At 34.1% G+C, this 21,997-nt stretch overlaps 1 protein-coding gene across 3 annotated transcripts in view; it reads right to left on the reverse strand.

Moving 5' to 3' along the window:
* The window catches only part of MKLN1 (muskelin 1), a 361,821-nt gene that overhangs the window by 84,022 nt on the left and 255,802 nt on the right, over positions 1 to 21,997 (reverse strand). For all 3 annotated transcript variants that reach the window (XM_059933366.1, XM_059933367.1, XM_059933365.1), the window contains 2 exons: positions 6,817 to 6,894; positions 3,662 to 3,727 (listed from right to left, as the gene is read on the reverse strand). In XM_059933366.1, coding sequence (XP_059789349.1) covers positions 3,662 to 3,727; positions 6,817 to 6,894 — 144 coding nt within the window. The remainder of the gene's footprint in view (positions 1 to 3,661; positions 3,728 to 6,816; positions 6,895 to 21,997) is intronic.

Genomic DNA, 21,997 nt, shown 5'->3' on the forward strand with positions numbered 1-21,997 from the left:
TCTCACTATGAGTAAAGGTTAAAGTTCTTACAAAAGAACTCAACACAATTGCCCCTCACTACCTCTCTGACTTTATCGCCTTTACTCTCTTCCTCACCCACCTTATATCTAGCAACAAATAATCTGGAAAAAAAACAAGAGTAGAGGAAAGGTGGGCAAGAGTTTACTTTGGAAACACTATTATTTTAACAATGAATACCACTTACACAGAGCAAGGAATTTCATTTGAAATTTTATATGAATACCAGCAGTATTTACTTACCATGTAATGTCAAAACTTAATAGAAATATTTAACCCTTTAAAAAATACATAGGTAATGAATCTTCCCAGTAAACTCCACAAAGGCAGATAAAAATATTACATACCATTTCAAGAGTATCATGGGCCTCCTAAAAGCCCATTCATGAAGCCTCATCTAAGAAAACAAGGAAATACTAAGAGGATAGAGCATGGTGATAGAAAGGAATATAGACAGCAATGGTTAGCTGAAACAAAAGAGTGGGAATGCCAGGGTATGGCAGTTACTAGACTTTTGAATGGCATTTTTAAAATTCCTTTTGTTTTCTCTTGATATAGCAGATTCCTGGATTACCCACCCTCACAACCAGACACCTGTTTAAACGTAACCTAAACCACTATTCTAGAGTCTTATGAAAGTTCAAAGCTTTTTCTGACTTGGTTGAGTCCTAGGGCATCTTTCCTTACATTTCTCTCTGCTTCCAGACACCTGAATCCTCAGAAGCTGCATTTCTCCTCTATCTCAATCTGGATCCCAACCCTAATTGCATCACCGGTTCATTTATATATATTTATAAAGAATTCCATACCAATATGTTTTACACACCATCCCTATAACTCATACTCCCTATTACTCATACAAAGGATCATCTGAATGTGGTTAAACCCCTTCAACTTCACCGTTCACATAGTTAGTAGTGTTTTCACACTATAAGTGGTAATGGTAACATATTGACCATCAAGCTCACTTGAGTTATGGACAACTTTTTATTAACTATCATGATTATTTAGTTTTACCAGACTTTAAATTTTTGGTTCCTGTTAAAGGCTCAAAATCTCGTTTAATCATCACACATGAACCTAAATAAAGCTTGACCCAGCATTAAGAAAGTTTGGGGGGGTGGGAAAAAAGCACTGAAACAGATACAAAATGGCTCTAAATAAAAATCCCTCTATTGGGGGGCTTTCCTGGTGGCGCAGTGGTTGAGAATCTGCCTGCCAATGCAGGGGACAGGGGTTCGAGCCCTGGTCTGGGAAGATCCCACATGCCATGGAGCAACTAGGCCCGTGAGCCACAACTACTGAGCCTGCGCGTCTGGAGCCTGTGCCCCGCAACAAGAGAGGCCGCCACAGTAAAAGGCCTGCACACCGCGATGAAGAGTGGCCCCCGCTTGCCGCAACTAGAGAAAGCCCTCGCACAGAAACGAAGACCCAACACAGCCAAAAATAAATAAATTAATTAATGGAAAAAAAAAATCCCTCTATTGATGGCTAAGCCCCTAAATTTCCTATAGTAGAAATATTTGCTTAAAAATATATTCACAAAGTACTTTTATTACATTTTTATCAACTAGTGCTCATACAGAAGTATGGATACTGATCAATTTTTCATTGTAGACCTTTGTCAACCTATAATAAATCCTCAGAAACTATGAGAGGTTATGCCTTTAAAGATTCCATCTGGAATATATCCTATGCCTATAATAAGTCATTCTTACTTATTTACAATGACTTACTTTAAGTCATTGCTTTCTTATAATTATTGTTTCTAAAGCAAACCAAGTAAATACTGAAACAACTCTTTTCCTCTCCTTGAAATATTTTTTTAAAGGGAATGGGGATAAGGACCTTGAGTCTGCTGAAACCCTGCCCTTAATGCATAAAACCAAGATATTACAGAAAAATATGTGGACCTTTATCACTATATGCTGTAAGTATTTTACTTCAAGGATCTCTGACCTGAAAAGTCAGCATTTAATCGTCAATGACTCTGCTCACACAAAGTTCTGTCAGGATATTTGCCTATCATTTGAATCTTCTCATTTTCCATTCTGAAATATCATGGATTACAAAAAAAGAGAAAAACTTTCTCTTTCCTTACACATTTATTTTACCTATTTTATACAGTCCATATTCCACAATAAGCAACACAGTAAGCACTATGAAAATTCCTTCTGCTCCCTGATAAGGTGAACTTTAAATGTTAAAGTAAACCACATTACTTTCACATTTAAGGAAAAGAGCATTTTGTTTAGAAAATTAAAGTAGCTTTTCAACACTCTTTTTTAGTATTTTATTAGCAATTTTTAAAAAAAGAATTTAATAATATTTTCATCATGACTGAGAAAAAGAAGAACAGCATTATAAATTCCACTGTATGTTCAAAAGAGGAGAAAAGCTACTGTAGACGATCTAAACACAAATTTTCAACTGTTTTTTTATACTGTATTTAATTTTGGATTAAAAAAAAATTTCTGTATAGATCTGGTTCTTTGAGAAATAAGCATGTGCGTATTTACTGAACTCTCAGGTAGAAAAAAAGATGCTTAAGACTCTACAGCTGAGTCAAGCCTATTTTTGTGGGAAGGAAGGGGTCTGGGAAGAGGGGCCAAGATTAGGAAAGCAAATTCCTATGCCTCAAAATGAACCTTTTCCAAAGAGACCCTAAATAATACTCCCAAACAAACTCACAGGTTACTACACAAATTTAGCAGTTAATTTTAAATATTATAATTCCTCCTTTTACTTATAAAACATTTGTGAAAATACATTAATGCCTAGATGATTATCTGCATTGCAATAATCTTAGTAATTATAATGAGTCAAAAAAACTTTATTCCTGAAGCACTACTGTCAGCATAATACAATAATAGAACAGAGTTTTTATTACACTCAGAAAAAGTAAAATATTATTTGGGTGGATACTGGCATTGTATGTGGTAAAGTTTTCTAAAACCAAATAATAAAATAAAATTATACAAAATTCTTGGTATTATTTGCTTTTCAAGACGGTAGTTTGAAACCTATTATAATTTTAGCATTAACCTCTAAATATAATGGTATTTAAGCTGTTCTAGGCTGTAGAAACCTAAGGAAAATTTTCAGTATCAAGTTGCAGAATAAAATTAAAAAGGCAGCAAAGAAGACTAACTAAAACAAATTACTTATAGGCTTGTGGACAGTGTTTAGCAATTGATGCATCTACCAACACTTAGGCTACTTAATTTTACATTCTCTCCCTCTAAAATATATCTTAATTCTCTTTTACTGCAACAATTCCCATATTATGGCATTAAAATATAAATGCACTAAAAATCCAGAAATACTCCACAGTATACTATGGAAATCAAACACATATAAAACTACACACACACACACACACACACACACGGCTCTAAAGGGCTGCACATTACATTTCTTTTAGGTCATCTAATTTCATTTGTGCAGCAGCCTCCCCTCCCTGACATGCCATTGCTTAGTTTAGGTTATACCTGTAGATAATGCCTATTTTCTTTGCTACTTGGTTATGGCCAATGACACTTAACTTGGTAAGGAATGGAAAGAAGCACATTTATGAGTACCTGATATTTAATAATGTATAATTTTTTAAAGAATTTGCTTTCCATTCCAAGTAGTCCTCACCTGTTTGAACATCAATAACCATCTGATGGCCTCCTCTCATTCCTGGTCGGTTATCTTCTCCATCACCTGAAGTAGAAACAATATTTTCTTTAAATGAATACCACAGAACAACTGCATATCCAGAGTAACTTCATTCATAAGTCTGTAATGAGTAGTGAAAATAACACACACTTATTCTTTCAATATTAAGAATAAGAGGACTTATAAGAGACATAATATGACATAACTAAGTTTATAATAATTATCTTGCTCTTTTTTTCTAATTGCTTTCAGGCTCTTAATGCAACTGGAAGCTACTTTCAACTTATTTAGGACCAATGCCATAAATCAGCAAAGACACAGGATATTCCACAAAAATGTAAAATCTCTAAACTAGTGAAGTGACAAAGTGAAGATGGAAAACAATCACAGAACTAGATCACAGGTCTATAACTCCAGGCATGGTTTATTAGTATAATGAACATAAAACTAGCTACTGAAAACTAAGATGCTAGCAAGTTTTACATTAATGATAATTTCCTCACTGTATTAATTTTGTGCCAATATTTCAGAAATCATCTCCCACATAATCTACCAACTATTTTATTTGAGTAGTACTGTCTGACAAAATGTAAGATTTGCTTCCCTTTGATTCTTATTTACATCACAAAGCTTAATAGGCAGGTTTAAATATAATCAGTGAAAATTTTAAACCTCTGAAGGAGAAAACTATTGTTTAACTTATATTTATCTTACTTTATATCAGATCTTTTATATATGAAGATATAACAATTTCAACGGTTCAAAAGGTTACAGGATTCTAATGCCTTACTTGATGTAAACCAGAAAACCTGAGGTTTTCTTTGTAACTCTCCCATTAATTGAAATACTTTACTTTAGGTAATAACTTTCCCTGTATCAGCTTTCTCCTATGTAAAATAGGGAACATCCAATTTTTTTTTAAATTGTGTTTTTTAGGTAAAGGGCATTTTTATTTTTATTTTTTATTTATGTATTTTTTGGCCACGCCCTGCGGCATGCGGGATCTTAATTCCCCAGCCAGGGATCAAACCCATGCCCCCTGCACTGGGAGCCCAGAGTCTTAACCACTGGGCTGCCAGCAAAGTGCCGGGAACATCCAAATTTTTACTAATTCCACAGGGGTATTATGAAAAAGACTGAAATGTCAGTTCTTGTATACTATAAATAAGATGCAAAACTGAAGCTGTATTCAAGCACTAAACATTCAGAAGTTTCCTGCAAATTCTTTCTCCTTTTTAATAGCTAGGTTTAGAATTTACAGCTCATTATTATTGAAGTTTCGCCCTTTTCTTCCTTCTTCCCCCAATTAGTAAAGTCAGTATTACCACTTTCAAGAACAGATTAAGAGGGACTTCCCTGGTGGCACAGTGGTTAAGAATCCGCCTGCCAATGCAGGGGACACGGGTTCGAGCCCTGGTCTGGGAAGATCCCACATGCCGCAGAGCAATTAAGCCCGTGCACCGCAACTACTGAAGCCCGCGTGCTCTAGGGCCCGCATGCTGCAACTACTGAAGCCTGAGCGCCTAGAGCCCATGCTATGCAACAAGAGAAGCTACCGCAATGAGAAGCCCGTGCACTGCAACGAAGAGTAGCCCCTGCTCACTGCAACTAGCGAAAGCCCGCATGCAGCAACGAAGACCCAATGCAGCCAAAAAAAAAAAAAAAAAAAAATTAAAAAGTAGGGACTTCCCTGGTGGTGCAGTGGTTAAGAATCCAGCTGCCAATGCAGGGGACACGGGTTTGAGCCCTGGTCTGGGAAGATCCCACATGCCGCAGAGCAACTAAGCCCGTGTGCCACAACTGCTGAGCCTGCTGCACTCTAGAGCCCGCAAGCCACAACTACTGAGCCCATGTGCCGCAACTACTGAAGCCCGCGCATCTAGAGCCTGTGCTGCGCAACGAGAGAAGCCACCGCAATGCAACAAAGAGGAGCCCCCACTTGCCGCAACTAGAGAAAGCCCGCACGCAGCAAGGAAGACCCAACGCAGCCAAAAATAAGTAAAATAAATTTTTAAAATAAATAAATAAAAAATAAATAAAGAAGACAGATATTTGATCATAAAAAAAAGAACAGACTGTCAGTATGTTTGCATTTTATATATTTAATTAATCCATTAGTTTTCAAATATACTAGTCTGTTTGCTACAACATGCACTTCTGAAGAAAATTACCTCATATATGACTGATAAAGCAGGAAAATGATGCTTATATAACTCAGAAATTATGGAGGTTCATAAGCAATTTTCTCCAGTATATTAATGTTTAACACTATTTGAGGAAAGCTTTCTCACACTTAAAATGAAGGCTTTAGCAATGTATGAAGACCACAGGAAAAAAGCTGACCATCCACAGAACTGCCTTCCTTTAATGCAAATAGTTGCATTAAAGAACTGCTACTCTTTCCACTGTTATTAACCATCTGACAAAGCAGTGAGTGCAGATGAAGACGTGACAAAAACTTCCCCCATATGAAAAGAAAGATTAATGAAGAATACCACACCCTAGGTCAGATTTTAAGTTTTGATAAAAATAGTCTTCATCAGAAGCAAATGTCCTTGAGGGTCTATAGCTCAAAGAAAGAAGAATGAGCCCCAGGGTTTAAAGCTCCAAAATCACTGTGATGCTCAATATAAATGCCTATAAAGATTTAACTGTACTAGTATTTATTTTTATTAGAATTGTTATTTTTTATTATTAGTATCTGGTTATATTAGTTTTTATCATTAGTATCTGACTATAAAGTTCCACAGATTTAGAATGGTATGTCCCATTTCTACTTCTCTCATAAGCCCTATTAACTTTTGTGAGCAATTTTGCAGAACTTTAGGTTTTTCAGGGACACGTTTGGGATTACAACACAATAGCCTATCATTTTATAGTGTCTCTATAAAAGCAGTTTATGATGGTATTCTGTGTAAAAAATGCCCAACCTTCTGTTATAGCAATAAAACAAAAAGGTTTAAAAGAAAAATTTAATATAATAAACTTCCTCTGCCATCTAGTTGAGGAACCTATGTCTTGTTTTAAACACCTGCTTTTCATTAATAGGGTACAGTTAAACTTGAGCTACCTTCGGATACATGAAACTGGGACATTAAAGGAAAAGCACCCACAACCTAGAAGGTAGGACTTACCTTTGGTGCTTTTGGGAATGATTTGACTCCATCGTGGCTTATATTCCTGTTGACTGATATACTGATTGAACAAGCCATCTGCAAATATAAAAGAATGAGAGAGAATTACACCTTAACAGCTTACACTTTTTATTACAGCAAAAAAGACCAAAATGTAGATGCCTGCATTAAAGAAAATTACTAATATGTCACTAATACAATAGCACATTTTCATAAAATGTGTCAGTTCAGTTTTTATGCTACCTCAAATATAAATAGCAAAGTATCAGTTGACACAACCATGTAAACGAATTGTTTTAGTGGCAGCTCATACTAAACTTACTGAGTTTCCCCCATTTTTGTACTACTATACAAAAAAGCTAGAGAAGGAAATGGGAGCTCCAACAACTTTGGTCGAGGCCTTTGTCTTCAGGAAAAAAAACAACTAATCCTTTAAAGTGAAAATACCATTTTTAGAGTTTTCTTTGAGTACAAAACTACATAAAGATAAAAGTACCAGTAATAGTAATAGCATATTTATTGAATACTATATGTTAGAATCTGTGCTATCTTACTTATCTGATTTAATTCTAAAAACAGCCTTATGAATTGGGCATTATCATCTTCATTTTACAGATGTGGAAATGCATATTTAGAGAAATTAATGAATTTAACCCAAATCACACAGCTCTTGAGTGGTGGGGCTGGGACTCATGTTTCACTATGCTTTACTTACTTCATTAATAAATTCTAAATCTCCTTCTTAAAGAGGAGTTGTTACAGTACAGTAACTAGTTGTTACACTAGGTACTACGATGGTCATGGAGACTGAACTCCCCACATACATCCATTCTACCCCAAATTATTATCAAGTCCTAATCCTGTGCCCCTCAACAAAGATTAGTTTAAGAATGGTATGAAACCCAATTCTGGCTAATGAAACATGAGGATCTCTGGCGGGGGGTCCGGGGGCCTTCAAGGAAATGTTTCCTTACTTTTAAATGACTCTACAGAGAAGAAAAATGTACTTTTGTTCCCCGGGAAATGTTCAGAATCTGTATGCAAATATACATCCCTGCTATAGCCCATTTGTAGAGGTCTGATAATGAAATCAACTCTATAATGATGACAGGGCAGAGAGAGATGAAGAAACTGGATCACTGAATTGACTAACCATGAAATTTACCTTATCTCTGGACTTCTTGTTATATGATAAAATAACATTTCCTTACTTTTTAAACTAGGGTTTGCTTTTACATGAACCCAAACAGATTATAATTTATAAAGTTACCTTTACTATAAATTCTGTCACTTTACTCTGATTTCAATCTGAATAAAGGATTCCCTTTTGCTTCATTTAGTCACTGAAAGCAAATACTTTTCCAAAGATTTTATAAGTAAAACTGTCTGTTCTCTGTGACTTGTGTACTTGCCAGAGACTGTGTAATTTACAAAAACCTCCCTAATCTCTTTCTTTTCTGGGTAATTATGAAACTCAGTCTTAACCACACCCTTCAGCTTTCAAGTCTTTCCAGATGGCTTTAACTGAAAACCTCTATTCCATAAACTCATCTAGTTTCTTTTTTTCTTTGCCCGTGGGACTTTAAAAAATTCTTGCAAAAAGAAAGTTCTCTCCTTCTTAAATTAGCACTCACAAATTAGCATTTATGTTTTAATTGTTAAAGTAAGGGGAACAAGTGGATTCACAACTTATTTTTGTGAGAGTGTTTCTATCATATCACCTACTCCCCCATGGGCTTTTCTGACAATTCTTGCCCCATCCAGCCTACTCTGGCCAATAATGGTTTACCATTACAAGAGCTGGAAATCTTTTCTTTTTTCAGATAAAATGTTGTGGGGCTCCTATTAATAGTAATGATAAGATGATAATAAAATATTAATCATAAATTTAGTATTATATAGAAGTAAAACACAGTAATTAAATTTTATTCCATTTTGTGAAAGGCACATAAAAGTTAAATGATCCTTTTTAAAAACCTTAAACAGAGAAGATAAAATTAATCAATACAAACAATGATTTTAAAATATTAATTCCACATAATGGCTAACTGAAGAGGAGAGAGAGAAAAAAGTAAAGATGGGAGTATATGGAAATGAGTAGAAAACTGAGGGAGATAAGAAAACTCAAGACATGAAAAATACAAAGCAAAAATAGAGACAATCAGAAAAGTAATAAATTTCATACTTTTTAATAGTGCCCAATTGCCATATTACCAAAGTGTCCCATACTAGTTAGTTACATGACTTTTGATAAGTCAAGCAAGTTCCTCATCTGCAAAACTGGTGTTTAGGAGTTGGATAGCGCCTGAGGTTCCTTCCAAATTGTGGCATACTAGGGTCCCACCACTGTTAGAACCAATATATTTACTCGAACTGTGTGTGTCTGGCTGATTCCACCTTATGTTCATCTTAGAAAAGTCTCCATCTCCTCTTTCCCCTTAAGTCTTCTGTGACTATTCTGAAAAAGAAATCACAATCCACTGGGGGAAATTCTTCTAAGAGCTCCTAAGGCAGTATCACAGGAACAGTTACAATCTGATGAATGACCCCATTCCTGATCTTTAAAGTCATTCTGAACACTGCAGGTAAAATTAAATTCTCTAATTGTTTCTTCAACTAATCCTTCTATCCCCACTCTTAACTAACCTGAAAAACTTACAAATACTCTACCCATCAAGAGCTTCACAGTTTCTCTTCTAACAAACACAACTGTCCTATGAAAATATTGTCAGGAATTTTCAAGTAAAAAAAGCAAACTCTCAAACATTATACAATTTTTGTAAAATCATTTTGCAAACACACACACACAGATGAAAAGAAAAAACACTGACATACATCAAAAAGTTAAAAGTGATTTTCTTTGGTTGGCAGGATTAGGATGATTGTGATTTTTGGTTTTGGTTTTTGCCTTTGTACTTTTTTGTTTTCCCAATTTTTTTGCATTGAACTCTATTATTACTGGAAGAAAGGTCACAAAATAACTAGATATGTGGAATTCTTTTCTAAACTTTGGAAAAACTTTGTAACATATTGTTATTACCAATATAAACCATTTTCACATACTTTGTTACCCCTGAAATGTCTCTTCTTCAAGGGTCACTAGACACATTCACGTTTCTACAAGCAGTGCTTTGTACACTGACATTAGCTTGTTTTAACAAGGACAAAGAGAGCTAAATATGCACAAAGGATTTATGATCAAGCATGCAGAGGAAATTACTTCCAAAATTTAAACATTAAGTAATCCAAACTTAAAATATTAGAAATTATGATGATTTTACACTAGATACAATTAATCTTCTCTTGAATAATGACAGTTAATAGCATAACATCAGAGATGCTCAGTATATAATAAATGTTTAGATTGGAAAAAAGAGCAGGGGGTGGAGGGACTTTCCTAGCCACATGGTTGACATTTCCTTTGAGTCATCTTAATGTTACTAAGTTCCTTACATTACAACAAACTGTACATAAAACTCCTACCTCCAATAAAGCATATTCCTCGTACATAATGGCACCCTGACAAGTCACACCAATCTTGTACAGTAGTCAAGCAAACATTAAAAAAAAATTGCTTGGGGAACTTTTTGCCTCCTTCTGTCTCAAGTAAATTCCTTTTCTCTTCACTAGCCTAAAGTTCACACAATTCTTTGATATCTCTTACTTTTCCTTGGAGACTATTAGAAAGCCTGAAGAAAATTATTTCAATATAGCATTATCAAATCTGGAAGTAACTCTCTAAAAAGATCTCACCAAAGAAGAAAGAGTTGACTTTTATTGCATACTTACTGTGTGCAAGACATCACAAAGGTTAACTCATTTACTCCTTAAAATAAATCTACACAATGGTCATTATTATTGCAAAGATTAGAAAATCAAGGTTCAGAGAAATTAATATCATGCCCAAAGACTCTAAACAAAAAGGTATAAAGCCCAATTCCAAAGTCTAAAATCTTTTCAACTCTTCATAGAATGCATGTAAATAAATATAAACACACACATATAACTAACACACAAATAATAGGTTTTAAATTACAATCTAAGATTACACACTATAATAACAGATATAGCAAAATTTACCTATTCAATAGCACTTCAATAGACAGCAAAATTTACCTATTCAAAAGGAAGACTGGGAAACATAACTCACCATACCAGATCATTCTACTGCAATATTAAACTGATTATAATAAAAGAGGGATAAAACTAAAACAGTTGAAATATATCATAGTTAATTATAATTTAAAGGAAAAAATGTAATCTCCCTCTTAAATAAAGACCTACTGGTAACTGTGGCTAAAGTTTACTTTTTATGTTTCGTTTCTTCTCTGGAACACTGGTTTGTCACTACTCTAGATCACTTTCTTACCTTAAGTATTCATGTCATCTGGAAGTTGTTCCAGACAACAAATGGCTAGTTTGAGAAGCTAGCTGTTCTACCAAAAACCAAAATAAAAACAAAAACAAAACAAAACACCTCTTTTGGAGAAATCCTGGCTTACCATAAGACACAAAAGCTAGAAACATAAATTCCAGCCTTCTCACACCTCTCTACACCACTATTCAACTCTATTTAATTAACTTCTTGATACTTTCATTTTATAATATTAAACCATCTAATCACTCAAAATAAAAAATGACTTAAAAAACTATGTTGCACTTTGCAGAGAAACATGATAAATTAAAGATTACCCTCATTTAATCTATTACAATACATGTTATTGCCTCTTGCCAGGGAAACTGGGTTGTCAATAAATAGTCCAGATCAGATCTGGAGCAAGTTATATTTAGTAGCTATTTTCAATGAAATAACATGCTTAAGAATCTACTTTCATGCTCTCAAACAGAAAAGTAGTAATATAATGTTTATTAATATAATGTTTTCTTGGTGAACAGTCATTTCAAGTGCTAAAGAAACTTTATTTTTTAATAGAACAAATTAAATTTTTCAAAATCAAACAGTCATAAGCTTGAAATTCTTGAGGTGATCAATAAAAATGCTACAAACATTAAAGCAGGGTAAAGATTTTTTCAAAATACATTGCTTTCAGTTCCTTGTTTTAATGTTAAAGAACTCCCTTTCAAGGCCTAAAATCAAATGAAAAGCTGACACCTCTGCAGCCCAAATAATCTCCCCATGTTCCCTATATTTCTAATTCTTGAAAGGTCGCCTTTTGTTAGGTATGCTTACTTGCATATATTCTATATGATTCAGCAAAAAAACTGAGCTTTCTATTGAAACAATGACATTCTCATCTACAAAAATATGAAAACACCTCTTACATTGTTTTAAAAGTCTCAAAAGCAAAAAAGTAAGGCATTTAAATGTTTATGAACTATTTAAAAAAATTACTTCTGTATTTTAAGAACTCAGGCAGTTGCTAATATTTCTGTATGTCTACTTTTGACAAAAATCTAAAGCAGAAAATCAGAAGGGTCTGCCAAAAGTAAAACCATCCAAAAGAACTGAAAATATGACTTAGGAGAAATCACACTAAGACCTAGTTGCTAAGAATTTTCAAACTACTTAAAAGTCTCCCAGTCCAATACCATCTCATTTTTCCCCTATGATTATGACTATAATAACTAAACACGTTTCATACAGTCCTAATTAGGCACAAGCTGTTCTTGTCTCTAATGGTGAAAGTACATGATTTTTTTAAAGAAAAAAAATATATTCAAGCCTCATCCAAGATTAAAAAAAAAAAAACAGCACAGAATACAGTACTGCTGCCTACATCGAAACTTTTATCAAACTGATTTTTCACCAACACAGAGATTTTTTTTTTTTAAAGAAAAAACAAAAATTCACTTACAGGTACAGCATAAAAAAGTTTTTTATAGTTCAAGAATAATAATGGCTGGGTAAAAAAGATTTTTTTAAAAATTATGCATTTCAGCAGTTTGATTAAATTCTGAAAAGAGAAATACATGAATTATAACAATTTACATTACAACAATAAATATTGGGGAAACTGAACCAGTAAATATTTACTTGGATGGTAAAGCACGGTGGTAAGATGAACAGATTCAAATTTTAGCTCTGCCACTTACCAGCTATGCTGTCTTAGGCAAATTACTTAATCACTGACATTTATTAAATTGAAATAACAATAATATTTACCTAGAAAGTAGGTACAAGAATTAAATTAATTCATATATAGTGTTTATTAGAGTAGATGGCATATTGCCTTTGAATATATGAATAGTTATAATAATAAAGTAATATTTGGAACTATACTTGGCAAAAAACTAATAATTTTTTATGCACAAAATGAGAAATATGGTACAAAGGCAAACAGGAATTAAGAGAAGGAGGAGCAACTGAGGGGCAGGAATAATTTTTAAAAACTAGCTTGAAAGAGCTAGCCTTGAAGAATGAGTTGTAAGTGAATGGTGATAAAAAGGAAAAGTAATCAGGGAAGGGAATACAACATAAACAAAAGCACAAAGCCATGACCTAAATGGGAAGGAAATCCAAAAAAGAGGGGATATATGTATATGTATAGCTGATGCACTTTGCTGTACAGCAGAAACTAAAACAACATTGTTAGGCAACTATACTCCAATTAAAAAAAAGAAAAAAGCACAAAGGCATGAATGAACAGGAATTAGGGAAAGAAGCCATCTTTCAGGAAGCAGTCTGGTGAAAAAAAAAAAAAAAGAGAGAGATTTTGCATTAGGAGTACTGCTGAGAAGAAACGGTGTCCCAAGAGAAAAGCAATACCATAAGGAAAAATCTTGCTGTTCTAGAACACAGTCTTAAGAACCTATTTAAAACAGGAAAACCTCATTTCATTCAAAGATTAATAAAACTCAAAAACAACCAACTCAGAATTTATATAAAGATATAAAAAGGAAAAGAAAAAAAAATTTAAGTGGCAAAAGAATCTGATTCAACAGAAAAATGTAGTCATGTAATTGATGAAAATGGCCAAATACTTTTCCATGAATATAAAAGTTAAGTAAGAAACTCCCTTTATAAAACATAAGCACAAATTAGAGATATAAACAGAAAACAGAGATATAAATAGTTGGAAGAGATATGGTATGACAACAAAGATAAATAAAACATGAATGTCAGAGTTGAAGGAAAAGAGGAAGAAAAACAAAACGAATACATAACAGAAATGAAGACCAAGATAAGAAGGAAAGAGAACACTATTAACAATATAGTAATGGAAAAGAGAGAAAGAATTTAGAGAAGGTTGAAAAATTAAACATAAATGTGCAATTAAAATGAGAAAATAAAAGATATACATCTAACTGAAAGAAAACAAAAATACATAATAGTTAACAGGGTCACCACACTGGAGTTGCCCTGTTTATAGAACTATAAAATAATCTAAAACGAAGATATGTTTAATATATTTAAATATTTAAACAGCCATAGGCAAAAAGAGAGATTGCATTCAAAAGAGCAATAGTTGAAACTCGCAACAATGGAAACTGGTTAACAGTGAAATGACATCCAAAATGTATTAGGGGAAGATAACTGTCAATCTAGAATTCTATACCCAGCGAAAATATCCTTCAAGAAAAGAGACAAATTTTCAAGCAAACAAAAACTGAGAGAATTAATCTGCATTAGAAGAAATGCTAAAGGATGTGCTTAAGGCAGAAGGAATATGATCTTAGGTATAAAATCAAAGATTCAAATAGTAGTGAAGAGCAAAAAAATTAGTAAATATTTGGGTAAAATTAATGGACACTGTATAAAACAAGAATAGTAATATCTTCTAGGGTCTTTGAATATGGTATCAAAATAAAGAACAACAATAGCATATGAGTTGGAAGGTAAGTAGATGGGAGTTCAAAGTCCGCTAAGTCTTTGTACTGATAAATTTTGTTAAGGATGTATATTTGTGGTTATTTATAGACTCACCATAAGTAAAATACAGAGTGTATTACTTCCAAATAAATAAAGAAAAAAATGAAAAGATTAAAAAGTTTAAAAAGGTAAGAGACAACAACCAAAAATAAGAAATAAAGGACATGACAAAATATATTAAGTAAAATGGTAGGTTTGAACCCATATATTTACCAGTAATTCAATCATGTAAATGAAATAAATGTTCAAATCAAAAGAAGCAGAGTTTTTAAAAAACAATTAAATTTACAAGAGATACTTCTTCAAAAAAAGGATACAGAAAGCTTGAAATTAAAAGATGGAAAAAGATATGTTATGTAAATACCAAATGAAAGCAGATATATTAATGTAAGATAATTTACAACTTAAGGCAACAACATTAGTAGAGATAAAAACACACTTAAAGATAAAAGATTTCATTCAAAATAAAAGAATTTAAAATTTGTATGCATCTAGAAACATAGCTTCAAAATATACGAAGCAAAAACTGACAGAATTATAAGAAGAGAAAATTCCATAATCATAGTAGGAAGTGTTAACACATTTTTCTTAGTAATTGAGAGAATGACAGAAAACATTATTGGTAAAGCAGATTTATGCAACATGATTAGCAAACCGGACCAACTGGACATATATAGAACATTGCAGTAACAACTAAAGAACTGGATTTCTGTCTAAGTGTACCTAATATGTTTATAAAAATTGACCAAAGTGGGCCATATGGTAAGTCTTATCAAATTTCAAAGAATTGGAATAGTACAAAATATGTACTCTGACCACTATGCATTTGTGCCAGAAATTAGTAATGAGGAAAAGAGCCAGAAAATCTTTATGTATTTGGAAATTAAAAACTATATTTCTATATAACTATGACTCACAAAAGAGCAATATCATTTCCTAGTGAAATTACTGAACTGGACAAAAATGAAAACACTTCATAGCACAACTGAAAAATAAGAAGAAGGAAATTTATATCCTTTAATGCATATATGGGGAAATAACAAAGTCTGAAAATTAATAAGCTAAGCATCAATCTCAATAAATTATAAAACGCATATTAATCTCAAAGAGAGAAAGAAGACAACATCAAATACAGAGCATAAGCCAAGGACATAAAAGTTAACATAAAGAATCAACAAACCAGAAGTTGGTTCCCTCAAAAGATCACTGAACTTGCTAAGCTTATGGTGAAAGCAATAGACTGGGGGGACTTCCCTGGTGGAGCAGTGGTTAAGAATCCGCCTGCCAATGCAGGGGACACGGGTTCAATCCCTGGTCCTGGAAGATCCCACATGCCGCGGAGCAACTAAGCCCATGTGCCACAACTACTGAGCCTGCACTCTAGAGCCTGCGAGCCACAACTACTGAAGCCCGCGTGCCTAGAGCCCGTGCTCCGCAACAAGAGAAGCCACCGCAATGAGAAGCCCGTGCACTGCAACAAAGAGTAGCCCCGCTCGCTGCAACGAACACCCAACACAGCCAAAAATAAATAAATAAAATAAATAAATTTATTTAAAAAAAAAAAAGAAAGTAATGGATTGGGGAGGGAGAAAGAATTCATAAATAACCAATATAAGGAATGAAAAAAAGACACATCTCAAGAAATTCTACAAACATTAAACAGATAATAAGGGGATATTAGGTACAGTTTCACATCCATAAGTTTGAAATTTTAGATGAAACTGAAACAAACTACTAGAAAACTGTAATTTGTTAAAGCTCAATCAACCAACCAAACAACTCTGAATAGTCCTACGAAGTTTAAAGAAACTGAATTGGTAAGCTAAAAATATTTCTGAAAGCAAATCTCAAGCACAGATAGCTCAATGGTAAATTCAACCAAGCATTTAAGAAAGAAATAATTCACATCTTACATTTATTCAGAAAATAGGAAGAAAAGGTTAACTCCTCAACACATTATGTGAAATTAGCCTAATAATGATACTAAACCTGAACAGGAAGGTATGAGAAAGAAAAGCCACAAGGTCAACCTTATTAACAACCTGGTGGCGCAGTGGTTGGGAATCTGCCTGCCAATGCAGGGGACACGGGTTCGAGCCCTGGTCTGGGAAGATCCCACATGCCGCGGAGCGACTAAGCCCGTGAGCCACAATTGCTGAGCCTGCGCGTCTGGAGCCTGTGCTCCGCAACGGGAGAGGCCACGATAGTGAGAGGCCTGCGCACCGCGATGAAGAGTGGCCCCCACTTGCCGCAACTAGAGAAAGCCCTCGCACAGAAACGAAGACCCAACACAGCCATAAATAAATAAATTAATTAATTAATTAAATTAAAAAAAAATATTGTTGACCAAAAAATTAATAGTCAATGTAAGAAAGAAACAGAAAATTAAAAAAAAAAAAAAAAAAAAATACTTGGAAGAATTCTAACAAAACATTAGTCAATCTAAACCCAAAATAAATTTTAAAAATACATAACAAAGTTAAGTATATATGAGGTTTAACATTAGAAAATCAATTACTATGATTTCATATATTAATAGGGTAGGAAAATCATATCACAAAAGGTAGAGAAAAAGTGGCAAAATCCAATATCCATTCATGACACAAACTCTTAGGAATCTTGGAATCTGATACAGAATCTCCAAAAACCCCAGATCAAAAATATATTTAACAATGAAATGTAAAAAGCATTTCTTCTGGGATCATGAACTACACAGGGTTATCCACTATAATTATGCCATGGCAATCTTTTACTAAAGATCCTGGCAGAGATTAAACACAAGGGGGAAAAAGGCATCAGGGTTGGAAAGAAAAATGTGTCATTATGCCTAAGTACAGCTGACCCTTGAACAAGACAGGTTTGAACCGCACATGTCCACCTATATGTGGATGTTTTTTCCAATAAATATATTAGAAAATTTTTTGGAGATTTGCAACAGTTTGAAAAAACTCGCAGATGAACCACACAGCCTAGAAATGTCAAGAAAATTAAGAAAAGGTGAGGTAAGTCATGAATGCATAAAATATGTAGGTACTACTCTATCCATATTTATACAGGCATAAGGTGAGTGCTATTTAATATAAAATTAATAACGTGTTGGTTTTCCTACTGGTTTATAACTTTGTTTTCAAAGAATTACGTTACTGTACAGTATGCCTCCCTCCCACCCTCTCTCAACTGGAGAAACTATCAGCCTATCATCAGAGGTAAATAGTTTTTAGAAAATATAACAATGTTTCCAATACTGTATTATAAATATGACTAATACTGTATGCCATAAAAATTTTACAATTCATTCATTAGCATAAAGACTAAGCTATTGTGAAGCAATTGTATCAATTACACTAGACTACAGTAAAGCAATCATATTGCTGCTGCTTCTTTACCAATGCATGAATTGTTAGACCTGTAAACAAATATGAATTTCTTTTTCCACATTAACTTTCATCTTTGATGTCTAGTGTTAGTGATACATATAATACTTACACAGTGTTCTGTATCATTAAGACAATATTGACAGAAGTACTGACAATTTATCTTGTAAACAGATAGTGTAAACTTATGATATTAATAAACATAGTACATACTGTAAATGTTTTCTCTTCCTTATGGTTTTCTTAATAACATTTTCTTTACTGTAGCTTATTTTATTGTCGGAATACAGTATATGTATGTAACATATAACATATGTGTTAATTGACTGTTCATGTTATCGGTAAGGCTTTCAGTCAACAGTAGGCTATAGTAGTTAAGTTCTGGGGGAATCAGTTACACGTGGATTTTCAACTGTGCAAGCAGTAGGACGGGGGAGGGAGAGCTGGTGCCCCTAACCCCCACGCTGTTTAAGGGTCAACTGTTATTTTAAACTGAATGAAAATGAAAACAACGTAGCAAAATTTGTGAGATACAACTAAAGCAGTGCTTAAGGGAAATTCTTAACACCAAATGCTTACATTAGAAAAGAAGAATCTCTAATGGCTTCAGCTTTCATATTAAGAAACTAGGAAAAGAAGAGCAAATTAAAACCAAAGTATGTGGAAAAAAGGAAATAATAAAGATACAGAAATCAATTAAATAGAGAGAAAAGATAAAACAAAGAAACCAAGAGCTGTTTTCTTAAAATAAAACTGATAGATCTCTAGCCAGACTACCAAGAAATGAAAGACAAAAATTACCAGTATCAAGAAGATGATATGACATAAAGGACAATAATGGAATATAAACAACTTTATGCCAGTAAATTCATCAATTTAGGTGAAATGGGCACATTCCTCAAAAGACACAAACTACCAATATTCCCTCAATAAGAAACAGAACATAAATAGCCCGATATCTATTAACAATACTAAATTTGTAGTTAAAAACCTTGCCACAAAGGTAACTTCAACAAGATTTGAGATCTCAGAAAGATTCTAAGGAGAGGGAAATAGGCCTACCATATAATTAACAACTATGGCATAAACCAAGGTATGGGAAGGGAGAGATACAGTGTGGGGTGGGGGTGGGCAGGAGTGTGGGGTGGAGTAGAGAAAAAAGAAAGGAGGAGGGGAAGAGGGAAGAAGGGAGGAAGGGAGAGAGATAAAGACCTCAAGTTTAAACTTTAGGACTACTTTATTAAACTTCAAACTTTATCTCCCCCTTGTCTCACAAAAGCAAACTTTTATTTCATTAACAAATAAGATAAACACTGCAAAGGGAGGTTTTCTTTAAGTATTTTCTGTTCCTGGGTGATTACTTTTGCCTATCATCACTGGATTCTACCTTTTTTCCCTGGCATTGTCAAAGAGGAAGTAGCAATGATTGGTTCAGGCATCACCTCTAATGAAATTAAACGTAAATGTAGGGATGTTTCTAGGCAAATAGGAAGCGTATTAGAGAAATAAATACAGCCCAACACTTTCTTAAAATATAGACCATACTTGAAGAAGAGCACACTAATATACCAAATACACTAAAAGTAGTTTTTGTTTCCTCCACTGTAAGAAATTTGAAAGATGCTTCTGATTCCCTAGACTTTCTTATTTACCAGGCAGGAACTTCTTACCCTTCTCTCCTATGTTTTTAATGGAGCAAAAGTCAAAAAACTTTGCAGTGTTTACTTCCTTATTTGTTCAACAAATCATCATCAGTGCAGTCAGCAGCAAACTGAACAACCCTGGAAGGAATGTTTATTAACTAAACACTGTTCCAAGCCAGTGAGGAGTATAAAAAGAATGACTTGGCTGTTAAGTCTCAAGAATAGTTACTATCAATTTTCCTAAACTTGGTTTCTTCCTAGAGTCAGAAGGATAAGTTAAGTCTCTGCAGTAGCAGAGTTGCACATGATGTTAAGAGCTTCTCGTAAATGAGTATATTGCTAAAGAGACAGTTTTAAAACCTGTTTTTAGCTAACTAATTACACAAAGTTGCTGATGGTTCTGTTGTTTACTTTACCTTAACAAAATATTAAATGCCTTAAAGATTTAAAACAAAACAAAAAAACCATAAAATTACTTGTGCCTTCTTCATCCTATAGTTAAAAAATACAGAATTCATGCTCAGAAATGGCACACACACACACACACACACACACACACACACATATATATACTTTCATTAGTGGCATTTTGATGGTTTGGTAAGAGATTATTATATATGTTCTATTTGGGTATACTCCAAAGTATATTCTATTTCAAACACAGTAATCATTTATTTGCAAGTATCATCATCAATTAAATAAACAGTAACAATATACAAGGCTGAGAGGCAGGTTTGTTATTATAACACAATGGAGCTGCAAGCAATTCATTTTGAGTTAACTTTAAATTTATAAACTCAAAGAAGGCAGTACTGGTTCTGTTTTCTCTAGCTGTAAAATATTCAACCAATATCTGATAAATGAGTAACTAATACTAATAAATGATAGTGATAAGACTAAAATATATGAAAACAGAGCACTGAGAAAGTCTATTATTCTTTATTTCTTTCTATAAAAAGAACAGAATTTCTATACAACTTTGTATCATTCTACAAGTTTCATAATTCAGCATTAAGCTGTTTTCACTCACAATGCTTCTGACTCCAAATGTGTGGGTCTTCTCCTTACACCAACCATTTCTCCAATTCTCTGACTCCAACTTGGTATCCAACCGAGAATCAATTCAATTCTGACACTATCTACCTGGAGTCAGTGTCAGATCTCACAAGTTAAAGGGCTCAGTTCCACAAGACTATCCCCACTTCAGATGCTAATCACAAACCCCGAGCCACTGGTACTTCTGACCTACCAGCTGTAAATTGGGGGTTCCCACAACCCCCACTCAGGTTCGATAATGCTAGAGTAACCACAGATTTCAGGAAAGCACTTTACTTACTATCACTGGTTTATTATAAAGGATACAAGTCTGAAACAGCCAAATGGAAGAAAGATGTAGGGCAAGGTACAGGGTGTGCGTGTGTGTGTGTGTGTGTGTGTGTGTGTGTGTGTGTGTGTATGTGTGTGTGTAGGGCAAGGTACAGGGTGTGTGTGTGTGTGTGTAGGGCAAGGTACAGGGTGTGTGTGTGTGTGTGTGTGTAGGGCAAGGTGCAGGTGTGTGTGTGTGTGTGTGTGTGTGTGTAGGGCAAGGTACAGGGTGTGTGTGTGTGTGTGTGTCTGTGTGTGTGTGTGTGTAGCTTCCATGACCTCTTGGGGCAAGCTCTCTGAACCCCTCGGTTTAGGGCTTTTTTAGAGGTTCCATTATGCAGGCATGATTAAGACATGGTTTTAGGTGATTGAACACCATCTCTGACCCTGCTCCTCTCCCCAGAGGTCAGGGGTGGGGTTGAAAGTTTCAGCCCTCTAATCACATGGTTTGATCTTTCTGGAGATCTGAAGCTATCTAGGGACTCCAGCCACCAGTCATCTCAGCATACAAAAGACACTCATCACCCGGCAGATCCCAAGGGTTCTAGGAGCTGTGTGCCAGGAAAGAGAAAAGACCAAATATTTACTTTTTATTATACCACAGCACCTACTCTGTTCTTTGTTACTATGAAAGTGTAGATTTTTTTTAAAAGGATGCTACTCTATACAGCAACAACAGAGTTCCTTATTTTAAATAACAAAACATACCAGACCTTAAATATTCAATTGGTGTCATCCTCCAAAACAATTACTTTGGGAGATTATATTATGTTCCAATATTCACATTTCTTTCGGAGCCAGAATACAGGCTACCCAAGAAAATCAGCAATTATGTAGCATCCACATCACACAGACGATGTTTCCAATACAAATCTCCTCATTCATTATTAACTGTACACTAATAAAATTTTTTGGCTTATCCAAGCACTCCTCACCCCCAAATTACACTATTAAAAAAAATGACAATT

This window comes from Balaenoptera ricei, chromosome 9 (assembly GCF_028023285.1).
Source record: "Balaenoptera ricei isolate mBalRic1 chromosome 9, mBalRic1.hap2, whole genome shotgun sequence".
In the NCBI taxonomy this organism is placed as follows: Eukaryota; Metazoa; Chordata; class Mammalia; order Artiodactyla; family Balaenopteridae; genus Balaenoptera; species Balaenoptera ricei.